Source organism: Thunnus maccoyii, chromosome 1, assembly GCF_910596095.1.
Source record: "Thunnus maccoyii chromosome 1, fThuMac1.1, whole genome shotgun sequence".
NCBI lineage: Eukaryota > Metazoa > Chordata > Actinopteri > Scombriformes > Scombridae > Thunnus > Thunnus maccoyii.
The window spans coordinates 34,935,441-34,948,867 of record NC_056533.1 but is presented as its reverse complement, the minus strand read 5'-3'; the positions used below and the strand labels follow the sequence as shown (position 1 = coordinate 34,948,867).

The following is a 13,427-nucleotide window of genomic DNA, read 5'->3' as shown; positions in this document are numbered from 1 at the left end:
ACATCCGAAACTCCTCCTACATTTTAGGCGCACAGGATGAGTCAGATTCAAGGTTTTTTTCTGTCCGGATTACTGCTGTTTCTGCAAAAATCTGGCATAATTAAAGCACATAATGTTATATATGAGTAGATTTAACTTTTATGAGAAATTGTATGGTAGTAAATGTAAAGATGTAAAGTTTCTGATCTTGACAAGGTGATTTTCAGTGGTGGAAAATACATTTACTCAAGTACTGTACTTAAGTATAATTTTGAGGTACTTGTACTTTACTTGAGTATTTCCATGCTACTTTATACTTCCACTCCACTACATTTCAGAGGGAAATATTGTACTTTCTACTCCACGACATTTATTTGACAGCTTTAGTGACTTTTCAGATGAAGATTTGACACAATGGATAATATAACAAGCTTTTAAAATACAGCACATTGTTAAAGATGAAACCAGTGAACCAGTGGTTTCTAACCTTTTGATGTCTTACAAAAAGCAGTGTGTAGTCGGGGTCACATTTCAGATGTCTATAAGTTGTTAACAGCTCAACCAAATAGTGATTTTTCCCTATAAACTTCTCACACGCTTTCATTTCAATAAAATAAGTCCAAAAACTGAAAACAGATTTGTGTATCAGAACTTTGTTCTTTCTTATTTCCTCTCCCATTAATCATCTCACGACCCCTCAGATTTATCTAGTGACCCTCTGGAGACTCCTTACGATCTATTTGTATTGAAAGCAATTAATCAAGTTTATATTCATATTTTTATGTATTTTCTCTGAGTTGGGAATTTGCTCCTGATATAAGAGAGCCTCTTTACAAGACCTCTGACTCATCACATTTTGTATTTAAAAACCACATTTTCACACTGCAGTAGCAACTTAAGGGACCAAATCCGAGGGTGAAAGGTCAAACCCTTACCGGTGTTTCAATGATTTATTAATTAAAGTATCTATTAATATGCAGTACACGTACCTCTTGACTCCTTTGACCAGCGAAGGCGACCTGCCATTGGCTGACTCTCCACTCGCCTGTTTGAGCGGCGTCTCAGGGGAGAATTTGATTAGTGCAACAGGAAGTACTCTGTTGGCAGACAGCTGGGTGTCTAAATATTACATCACTGAAATCTAATAGTATACAAGATATGTGAGGTTTTGGCTACACGTTGATGTATGAACCAGTCCCAGATGATATAAAACCATAAAAAAACATTGTTTCATTTCTCAGATTTGGATATCAAATGTATCATAAATCTAATGTAACACTAGACTTTGGCTTTGAGCTGCTGAAAAATGATGCTCACTAACCAGATCATACAAGACAACATTAATATTTCATGAATGTGGTTCGGGAAAAATCAATAAGGGTGGCTCCTGACTCTGTCCATTGACTGAGTGTTTATATGTTGGAAGGTCATGTCGCAGTCAGAGGGATCAAACGCAAAGATAGACTTTGACTCTGGCTTAGATCTGACAAATAGTGATCTGATGTAGCTTTAAGTTCATTACTTAGTATTGCACTCACAAGAGACAGATTTTTTTTTAAATGGTTACAATGGAAGCTGCAGAGGATGAGATATCTTGGCTTTTTGTCCCTAATATAGGTGAAGCTCAAAAATGCTGGAAAGCAACTAATAGCATCTATCTTTAGAGCCTCCCTGCCTGATAAATTCCCATTTCTTTCAAACTCGACACCTCCAGTTTGACACCCTCCCAGCAGATAAACCTCAGATTATGGAAGAACTGATGAGTGAAACAGAAGTAGATTATCTCTTTTGCTGGCAAACTCTCGTTTCTTCTCATTTCTTTATCTCTAATGTTGTTAGAAAATCACAAATTGAGTCATGTTTTCCTCAGTCATCAGCGGGTGTCTTTAATGTTGCCATGGAAGCCAAAGTCTTACGTGTGATAATATGAAGGTAGGATGGCTAAATTTTTAGGTTCAAGATGAATCTATTTAGGGCTTATATTAGTCTCACTTATATGAAACTGTCTAACTTGCATTAAACTAGTCTATAAGTCCAACTGTATTCCAAACCAGCTCTGATTACTAGATCTGCAACGATTAGTCAATTAATCAATTAGTCGCCAACTATTAAATTAACTGCCAACTATTTTGATAATCAAGTAATCATTGTGAGTCATTTTTTAAGAAAAAAAAGTCAAAATTGTCTGATTCCAGCTTCTCAAATGTGAATATTTTGTTGTTGCTTTAATCTTCCATGATAGTAAACTGAATATCTTTGGGTTGTGGGCTGTCAGTTGGGACAAAATAAGACATTTAAGACACATTCATTGAGAAAATAATCAGCAGCCCTACCTACAGTATGTCCAACTGAAACAGTAAAACAGGATATCTATGACTGTGAAAGCAGCAAAATGAAAAAAGAACATGGTGTAACAAGAGACCAGCCAATTTACTCAACCATGTAAAAGTGATAAATGTATGATGAATACTGAAGCGTAAAAAAAAATCTACCTTTTGCGCATGAATATGATGAATATTTCATGCACTGTTTTGTATTCATACAACAAGTCACCTTGGGGCAGATATATTTTTTTTTAAAACAGCCATTTGGAGACAGAGGGAGAGAGACTGAATGACACATGAATCAATTGAAAATCTGAATTTCACCCCTGTTACGGGTGGGAAATAGTCTTTTTCATGTCCTTATCTCACCATTTGCTCTGTTGAAAAGCTGGCATTTAGAGATGTCCTTTTGCAGAGAGTGGGGTGAATTGTTTTCAAGGCGATACTTCAAAAGCAGCATTTTCCACACCATTAGCCTGTCTAACTATGACACAGCCCATAGCTGCAGACACAGGTAAGCCTGCCTTGTGCTGCACCATTATGTCGGTCCAAAGATGACAAGAAAACCTGAGGAACACTCGTAGTACAGAGGCAGTGTAAATGGCATTTATTATCAATGTGGTGGATACAATATATGCCCAGAGGGGGCATCACAGTGATTCAAATATTTTGAGGATAGTGGTTATAGTCTCATGGTGAAGAGCGCGCCACCATTTAAACAGTTTTTAGTAACAGTTTGGAAAGCTGAAGAGGCACAAACGATGCTAAAACACCAAGTTATAAAGGAGCGTTCGGCTAAAGAAGCAGTTGAACAGTGAAGCAGGTTGTTTTCCAAAACCTCTGATCAGTGCAGTTGTGCTGCCATCTTGTGGCTGCGGAGAAGAAGGTAGTCCTGTCAAAGTCATGTTTTCCTAGGAAGCTGACATTTATCAAAGAAGTTTGCAGTTTTTCAGTCTGTCTCATCTAGACTTGGTTATTACATATCTCTTTCTCTTTATGTCTTTTTCTCACTCACATTACCAATCAAGTTCTTGATTTTTGTTTTGAAGCAGACAATAGTTTAAAAGCAGATACAGCCTTCTTGTCTTCAGTTTGCTTCAGTCTAGTTTCCCACAAGGAGATAAATGTGTTGAGTAATCCACCAGGCACAGTTCACAACCTCAATCTTCAGCCAAAGTCTCAGGAGAGAGATGAGGTTTGAATTTAGTGATTAGTTAGACTACAACAGTGTTTAAGTTAAGTTTGAGGTACAGTATATGGCGATGTTAGAAAGGACCACTTCATCCTAAGGTGAAGATGTCTAAAGAGGTCTAAAATGTTTCTTTAGTTGGAAAGTTAATGGAGAATTAATATCATAAGATGTGGTTGAAGTCCTCTATATGCCTCTGACCTGGTCCGATACCATTGACAGCATTGGTCGTGTGCAGGACAAGGCCATAGCTAAGCAACTCATTTTTATGATATTAAGGTACATGAGAGTAGGTTTTGTCTTTGCCTTATAGCAACTATCACTTAAGCTGTAGTTCCTCTAGTGGCCTCTAGATGCTGGCCCACACAAGACAACTCTGATTGTACTGAAGTCAAAAAAATGCTCCAACTTCAGCAGATAACATTACACAAAAAGTAGGGGTCAAGGTTTAATGTCTTGGTGATGGTTTGAGAGAATCTGTGTTCCATTTATGTTATTAAAGCTTATGTTTTGGGGTTGTGTTTGCTTCTCAGTGTATCCTAGTCAGCTGTAGTGGTTGCTTTCTTGTCCCATGAGCTTGACCACTGGCTACAGTAATGACAGTCAAGATGGCGCGAAGCAGAAAACCTAAATCCAGGCTTCAAAGCGTCCCTTTAGTACCAAAGGATGACGTAAAAGACATTACATCCATGATTTCCTACGGCAGAGGAGGCTGATCATCCTTTGCAGGTTTGCTTGTTCTCTCTCCTAATGCATCAAGATCAATAAAGATCTAAAAAAAAAAAAGATCTTGATGCATCAAGATCAATAAAGATCTAAAAAGCTGTCAGTTGTTTGCTCTCCAGTTCTGCACTTCTTAGAAGATTTGCAACAGCAAAGCTACTTCGAATTTGATGACAATATTCTTGCTTCCTTGACAAGTGAAAGTGCCTTTGCTTGTCCCATCTCTACCCTCCACGGTATGAAGCCTGCTGTAGACTGTCACACAGCACAGGCCCCATCACACTTGATATGATACTGTTGGAGGTAGTCCCTGAGCTGAGGCGGCAGCGGCAGGTTCTCTATGCCCTGGTATGTGGTGCAGCTACAGATCACAGCCCTGCACAGGTGCTGGAGGGAGAAAGGAAAGGTCCTGGGTAGCGGTTGGGAAAGGAGGGGCTCAAAGAAGAGGCAGGTTGCCGGGTCACTGTAGTGTCTCAGCAGTCCTGTCACACTGGGATCCCGGTACATGCACGGGTCACGCACGTCAAAGCTGAAACGCTTGCCGTTCTGCTCAATGCGTGCGTGCAGGGAGCGGCTGTAGCGTCGAAAGCTGACTGAGAAGAGGAACTCATCCTGGGCAGAGTCTCGGAGCAGGAAGGTTCCCTCTGGTTGACCCTCTAAGAGCTCCTCTGCCTCAAAGCGGTTCAACACCCCCCAGTAGCAGGGGTTGTTGTTGATCTGGAGGAGATCAGGAACCAGGACATAGTCAGTGTGGCTGCAGCTGCCCTCTGCCCCCCTATGAGGACAAGAAGTATCCCTGTCCTCCAGGCTGGTGCCTACAGGCCCAGGGGAGCAGCAGATGTCTTCCCAGGAGAGGGGTGTCTGTGGTGGGGAAATGGAAGATGATGAGACACTGGTTTTGAGGGGAACTTCCAGGTCCTTGAGGGCATTCGGGTGGGTGACATGATTTTTTATAAGGTGCCAACAGCGGGCAAGTTCAGACTTGGGTGAGAAGGGACACTTGTCCTGCATGAGCTCTGAGACGTGGATCTTGCGTTTGGACCAGAAGAGCACCGATAAGGGACGAGAGGAGCCTGGTGGGTGGTGGTGATGATGATGGTGGTGATGGTGAGAGCGCAGAGGTAAACACTGCCCCACAGCATCCTGGAACTTCTGCCGCAGCGAGCGCCGGGACAAGGCCTTTCGACACACCATATCAATGTCTGCAGACGTCAATGCATCCCCAAGTGTGCTGCAGCTACACTTTCTCTCTCTGCGCCGCCTGGGACAGGATGTTGATCGCACGCCCAGCTCCTCCGTCCCGTCTGCCTCAAGCCCTCCTGGACTCGACCCGTTGCGAGAGCTTCGTGAGCGCTTCTTCCCTCGCCAAGTGTAACTGTCAGCACTCCAACTGCGGAGACCACATTTGGGACGAGTGTCTGAGCCCCGTGGCTTCTTCTCTGACATGGCTGCTTCCTCTTCTTTCTCTGTGACACATTTAAAAACAGACACAACAGGATTATAGAACCATATCATTCACACATTTATTAAACTGTTTGAATACCAGACATTTAAAATGTAGCCTTTTGTCACAAGCCAGAGGGAGGAAGGAGAAATAAGCATATAATAAGCATAGCTTTTGCCAATAAAAAGTACAACTTTGTACCCTTTTTCTCCCTTAGTCCCCAAAAATATCTCTTAAGGCTTACACCATTTCAAAGTCCTTAATGGTGCTGGACAGACATGCCCTAAATAATCAAATCAACACTACTTAAATGAGTTTTTAAGAACCGTACTAAATTCTTTATTCCGATTTCAGATTTCAAAAACTTTGGTTATCCTGTTTGTGCACATGACTGTTATCTAATCATTACAAGATAAAAGACTAATTAGGCTGATGTAGATGACTTTTTTTTGTTTGTTTGTTTTATGATCATCTCCAGTGGCAATAAATCAAATTACGACTGCAAACGAAACTGGCCAGTTCCAGTAAAACCACAGAAATTGGTTTAATTAATTGGTTCTACTTAGGCAACAGATTTTTCATACTTTACTCTGAGATGGTTTTGTTGAAGTTTTGTTAGCTGCTTCCGAAGCTTTTGTTTTTACAAAGCTTCATAAAGACTGAAGTTTGATAGTCTGTTAATAATGATATCGATAGTTTGTAGCAGTTGAATACACAGGTTGAACAGACTGTGAGCAGCAGGAGGTTTAAACTGCACAAGCTGGTAATCACTCTCTGTTGTTATTAAGTCTTTAAAGATTAATTCAAGAGATTATCTTACCTTCCAAACAGTGTCAGAAAGACAGCTCCACATCCATGCTATGACCAGTTGTTCATTGCACATTAGCAGACATATGTGACAAGCCTGCAGCTTCTTCAGCTCTAACAGACGGCAGACTGTTCCGCTTCCTATATAATTATGATGCCAAATCCCCGAGGGGGCAGCAGTTTCCTCCCCGCCAGGGCCGGGTCTGAATGAATGAGAGGAGGTGGAGTGGGGTCGAGCCGGGAGAGGGAAGGGTGGGGCGTAAAGGGGAGGGGGGGGGGGTGGTGGTGGTCTCAGGTTAATGGCAGTAAGACATCCTCTGCTCTCCCTTACGTTTCCTTTACTCTCTCATTGACAAAATTTCAGCTTCAAAAAAAAAAAAAAGGAGGAGAAAAAGATAAAAGATATCCAGAGCAGCCGGAGGGAGCTTCTTCATTCACAAAGCGAATTACTTCTGCTTGTAATTCTATTTCTGAATGCTGATTTGAGTCATTTTAATGTAATCAGAGGCCCATAGCATCAGATCACATTTCATGGGAAGCAAAAAATCTGTCTAAGTCTGTCTGTGGATGATACCAAACTACAAACAGATTATTCCTCAGGTTTACTAGCAGCCTGTGTAGATTTACTACCTCCTCAGCGGACTCTGTCCAATTAACAGTCCAGCTTTAGTGGAAGAAACAACAAAGCTTTTAAAAAAAGATTCACTTATCGATCGAATAACCTTTTGAGTTTCCCCAGTTCAAACTTCCAGCAAGTGCTGCTGAAAGGACTCATGTGTCAAGGTGATGTCATACACACATCGTACGTGTCTGAGCAGGCTACTGGCCCTGGATGACATTTTGGAAAATCTATAATTCATGAAACAAATAGACTACATCTATCAGACAAATAATATTACTCCCAGTTGGTTTTAGTTTGCAGGCTCGTGTGTGTGTGTGTGCGCGCTCTTTCAGCTCTAACAGATAAAGGATAGTCATCAATAAACGCCTGACATCTCAGATAATGTAGTGACGCTCAACTTCCTCTACACTGAATATTTAATGCTCTTCACATTATCACACAGCCCAGCAGGATGATAACGGCACATATTCTGGCACACGACCAGATCAATTTATCTGACTCCAAACTCTGAAACAAATAAGAAAGTGAAACTAAACAGTCCGAACTTAATTTATTTTAATTAGTGAAAGAACTTTAATCGCTAATTAAAAAGATTCTCGCACAGATTTGAGTGTGAAGATGCTTTTTTAAATTCAGTTTGATTTTTTTTTTTTAGCTCCAGCACATCAGCTACGTCTGGTACCGGGTGAGCGGTGTATTTTCTCTATTTAAGAAAAAATATTCAAATTCTCTGATTTCAGCTTCTCAAATATGAATATTTTTCTGGTATCTTAGAATTAACTAACTATGCAGTAAAGTAAAACTACTCTGACAGTAAACTGAATATCTTTTAGTTGTGGACTGTTGATTGGAACAAAACGAGACAATGATCGACATGTTTCACCATTTCCTGATATTTTATTGACCAAACAACTGATCACTTAATCAAGAAAAATAATCGACAGATTAAACGATGATGGAAATAATTGTTAGTTGCAGCCTTAAAGTACAGCTGAGGCTGATGTCATTAGTTTTGCAGGTTTTTGGTCAAAAACCAAAGTATTTGTCTAATTAAAATTTTGACCTCATGACGGCGCCTGAGAAAAATCAAAGGAACACAAAAGTTGTTTCAATGTCTATAACAAATTTAATGGCAATCCATCTAATAGACTAGTCATCAAGATATTTCACATTAATCCACAAACATCATCCTCACGGTGGCACTGGAGGAAAAGTCAAGCGGTCACTAAAGTCTGTAGGATTCATCCTCTGGGTACCATGAATGTCTGTGCAAATTTCTTGGTGATCCATCCAATAGTTGTTGAGATATTTCAGTCTGGACTAAGACAAGCGCCACTTCACTAACAAGGCTAAAAAGTACTTTTATTTAAAGTGAGTTTAAAAAGTTCTAATAAGTTTATTTTTTCTACTTTTTTAAATATGTATCTTCTTAGATAAATCCGTTGCATGTAGTTGTACTGCACAGGCTGTGTAATCTGATTACATAAAAGGACGACTGCTGTTACCAGGCAACACTTTCATCATGTCATTCACAGATTCTCAGAAACTCACCATTTACCGCACACTCCATGAAACATTCAACCTCTCCATTGAACGACAGCAACAAATTGATTAAGTAGAGTAATGGATTGGAGAAAAACAGACACACACACACACACACGATCAGGTGAACCACTGAGACGAAAACACGTGATTTGAAGTGGAAGACTTAATTTACCAAATGAAGTAAGAAGTAAAAATATATACAATATATATATATATATATATATATATATATATAAAGGTTTGTACATAAAAAAGAAAAATAAATTTGCAGTAATCTGTACAATCACAACTACAGTCTTGTCAGTCTTTTATGCAATACTGTACTTTAATAACATCAATCCAAATAGCCAACACTACAACAAACCACTAATAGTCACTCGCTGAGCAAAGTTATAACAGTTGAGTTGGTAGTTAGTTAATAACTGAGTTGATAACATTTAAATGTTGGTTTTTCCAAGAAAGACCAAGCTGACAGTATCACTATATTTGCAAAAATTATATGGTTTCTAATTAAAAATAGAAGTCATTTAAATTCTAGAGGCTGTGGAAAAAAGGAAGGAAATATAATTTGTTGCAAATAATAAAGAATAAAATAATTGGAATAAAAAGAAAATCTGTAAAAAAAATATTAAAGATCCCCTCCAGGCATGTTTTAAGACTTAAATATATTCTGCTTGGAATAATTATTCAGTTTTGTCTCATGTTTTTTTCCACAAAATAACACAATAAACTACTACAAATTACTTACAATTAGACCTACGAAAAGCCCAGAGATGTTTCTAATGTTTAACTTGCCCTTATTCATATAAATGGATGGACAAAATATTTGAAACACCTCTCAATACAAGCCAATACAGTTCAACAGCACTTTCTTTCACTCAGTATTGTTTCATTAGGAAGAAATTACATTTTAGAACATGTTTGCTTGACTGACTGCAGCTTCAGCCTCAAATGCAGCCATACTGGTTGTCACATGCTTGCTTGTGCCACCTCAGCTCCAAAGCCTCCGCCCGCATTTGTATAGTCTACCTAAAACTAAACTCCAAGCTTTCCTTCAGAAGCCTGTGGACCTTACAGATATTATACACATATTGTTCTACAGTTTAAACCAAGCAGGAACGACCAGAGGTTGACGCCAATGCAGAGTGCAATGTCACTGATGTCTGCTAGATGCTCCAAGTGACTCCCATTCAAAAAAACCTCAGCTTTTCTCTAGAAATACTAAGTCATTCATTTTTTTCAACGAGTCATTATGGTCTCAATCACTAAATTCAGGCCCTCTAATGAGTGTGCTGATGGTCGTTTTGGAAATTATTGCTGCGTTAATAAGATTAGAAGACTTATATCAGCTTTGATGTCTGCTGTGTGGGTGTTGATTGACAGCTGATGAGTTAGTATCCCTCTGCTTTTCTTGGCAAGACACGGCCTTCTCTGACCGGCCTCTGATTGGCTAGTACTCATTGCCGTTGTTGGTTGGGTTGCTTAGGTTTAGGCATGAGGAGCGAGATTGGTTAGAGTTAGGAGAAGAATATCAGGGTAAGCCAGAGGCAGAGTAGGCCGTGTCTCGCCAAGAAAAGCAGTGGAAACCATAATAATGTGTAACTGACAGTTCAGTCGCTCTGCCAGGCTCTGGGAGCCACTCAGTCGGACTTTTGAAGCTTCTGTTTAAAGAATAAACAGATACTTTTCTCCAGATACACAGTTCTACTGTGTTTTATGGTTAAGAAATACTTAACTGCAATACTTCAGTAAGTTTAATGTTACTTGATTATGATACCTGCCCTGTTGGCACAGTTTAGCTCAGGTAGCTAACGTTAGCCCAAGTGTGCACCCCTTGGTTCCCAATAAGCTAAATGACCATAAGCTGCTATTCTGGGCTTCAAAGCAGCTCCAATACAAACCCATGGGTGATGTCACACCTCGTTACATCCATCTTTATACCCAGTCTATGGTTAAACCCAGTGATTCCCAACCAGGGATACTTGTACTTGTTGCCATGGAGAGATTGTAGAGTAGCTCAACTAGTTTGACAAATTTGAATTAATGATTTGATTAAAAAATACATCAGCATATTGAGTCAGCTATAACAATTAATTTAGGTGTTGTTGCAATTAAGGGTGCGTGAAGTTGTTTTTTTTTTTTTTTTTTGCTTTGTACTGTTTGTTGTTGTGCTGTTGTATGTTTTGATTATAATGGACTACAGATGCAAATTAGCTTCAAGCTAAGTGCATCATTTATGCTTAATACTGCACACTGTCCTGTCCAATAAATCAAATCAAATCAAAAACTAGTTAGCAAGCGAGCAGAGGAGATGAAATAATTAAAACTAATGGATAAATAGCTGGAACGTTGACAGTTCAGTCACATGAAAATATTGTAGCATCCACTATTATATCCACTTTTATATGATTAATAATTGAATAACATCCGGTTTGAAATTAATTCAAATGAACAGATTCGGAACGTAAATGCTGGTGTTGATGAAGGGTATTTGAGTTCATCAGACTGGGCTGTGGGGGTACGTCTTACACTGGAACCACTGGTTTAACCACATCTGATGCCTGCCCAAATGTGCTGTGCCTGCACTTATAAAGTGTGTCACTGGGGTGTGGTGCAGAGGTTTGCCCAGGAAGTGCCTCCAGCAGCGGGTGAAATCCAGTCGGCCCATTAACCTGCTGCAACCAGGGCTCGACCAGGGCCTCGTATCAGTCCACATTACAGAGGCATCGATCCCAAAGCCGACAGGAGTATTTATGAATAATTGATGCAGCTCTGAATGAATGGAGACTCCACTCTGCTTGTATTTTTATATACAAAGGCTATTATCGTTATCACTGACATGTATGCAGTCAGGGGGAGCGCAACTGCAAAATGTGTGCGTTATAGTTTTACAGGCAGTTTGTTTTCAATCAGTATTTTATGTCCTCTAAAGTCAAACATTTGGTCAGCATTATGTTTTTAATAACTCAGTTTGGGTGCATTCTTTTTATTTTAATACCATCTCCTACTAGGAATCAATTTGGAAGAAGGAAGGAAAGAAAACAGCAGTAGACAGATGTGAACAGACCTGCAGCAGAAACTTAAATCCAGCAGCCAATCACAGAATTTTATAATTACAACAATACAGAAAAGAGATTATAACTTTTTCTTTATTTGTATCTGAATTAGAAACTAAAGGTGCAGCAACTGAGTCAAAGAAAGATGAAAACTTTGAAGTCTGTTACCTTTGAATTAAATAATACAATTTCCTTTATAGTTTAATTGATTAGATGGATCGGCTGTGGGAAGCCATTGAGGGATTATGTCATTACTGTAATAGTGACTCCTACTTATTGGTCAGCTCACCATCACTGTGGGAAGGGAGGCCTGAGAGGTACAGCATGGTGGAGCTCATCACTGCCAGGTGAAAAGACACAATGGGGGATATTTATTAAGCTTCAGCACATTACAATCAGTTTTTCAGTTTAGTTTAAATGAGACCAGCAGCCGCTTTTAAGCCCCTTTGACTGTGATATTGCTTTAAACATATTAAAATAATATAACAGGCCTAATTAGTACTGTAAGTATTACTGGCTGCTTCAGATTGAACTGGACTGGACTGGAAGAAAAAAAACATATTGAAGTTGGGAGGCCAGTGAAGGACACAAAAACGTAAAATTGTGTGAAAAATAACAGGTTGTTGCATTGCTGCTCTTTTATCTTTTGTTTCATGCTGCTGAATGAAAATCTGCTGTAAGGAAACTTTATGTTTCTTTTAATTTGCTGCAATATTCTAATCAGGAACTTCATAAAATACATGTTGTCATGTAAATATTTTGCAGCCCTCAGGACAACAGCAGAGTCAGCTGAGACAAGATCATTAGACATTTAAAACTGGGAGAAAGCAAGGAAATAAATATTTCCATCCATCCATCTATTTCCTTTACCGCTTAGAGGGTTGCAGGGAAGCTGGAGCCAGTCTCAGCTGACATTGGGCGAGAGGCGGGGTTCACTCTGGACAGGTCGCCAGTCTATCACAGGGCTCACATACTGTATATAATAATAAATATTTCCTCATAGGATATTTTTGTGCTTAATTACTTTCCTATATCATTAGGACAAGCTGACAAGACTGAAGCACTGGACTCAAAAGTGTCTTTGGAGACACCTTTTGTCTCCAGGCTCAACTGTCTGCAGGATCTGGGGTGGTTTGGATTCGGATCTGATCTCAAGCCACTACACTGGAAGAGATGGGACACAAAATACACAAAGTGCAGAACTTGTTTTTTAATTTATTGATAATTTTATTCTTTTTTTGGTGGGGGATTTTATTTCTAAGTTTAAACTTAATGACTAAACTAAATGACAGAAACTCTGCATGTGCTCGTTACTTTTCTTCATGCATTTGTCTTTGAAACATTGCACTACAGCCTCTGGTCTGATGTGTGTGTGTGTGTGTGTGTGTGTGTGTGTGTGTGTGTGTGTGTGTGTGTGTGTGTGTGTGTGTATGTGTGTGTCGGCTGAGAGGCAGTATGATCATGTGAATTACAGAGATGGTAAATTGAATCAGCAGGGAGTCTCTGGCTCCACTGGTCTCAGTTGTTTCCATTGATCTGTATCAGAAGACTCCTCTGACCAGCAGCAGTGCTGCACCTCTCACTTTAGATACCACAGGGTCTCATTACATCTCATTACATCTCGATTAAAGAAATATTCCACCTGTGCTTTGAGGCAGATGTCTAATAGCTCAGCAACATGAGCTATTAGACATTTGCCTCAAAGCACAGCGGATGTACAACTTAAATTTCCATCTGT

At 39.6% G+C, this 13,427-nt stretch overlaps 1 protein-coding gene across 1 annotated transcript; it reads right to left on the bottom strand.

The window, feature by feature from the left end:
* Positions 1-4,473: 4,473 nt before the first annotated feature.
* Positions 4,474-6,533, bottom strand: socs4 (suppressor of cytokine signaling 4). Its single transcript, XM_042418269.1, has 2 exons — positions 6,480-6,533; positions 4,474-5,681 (listed from the first exon to the last, which is right to left on the bottom strand). Exon 2 carries the CDS (start codon positions 5,659-5,661, stop codon positions 4,474-4,476), a length of 1,188 nt encoding a protein of 395 aa, XP_042274203.1. The 5' UTR covers positions 5,662-5,681; positions 6,480-6,533.
* Positions 6,534-13,427: the final 6,894 nt, after the last annotated feature.

Bases quoted from the DNA above. Each gene is read 5' to 3' on its own strand.
- socs4 (XM_042418269.1), bottom strand. From the start codon at position 5,661: ATGTCAGAGAAGAAGCCACGGGGCTCAGACACTCGTCCCAAATGTGGT.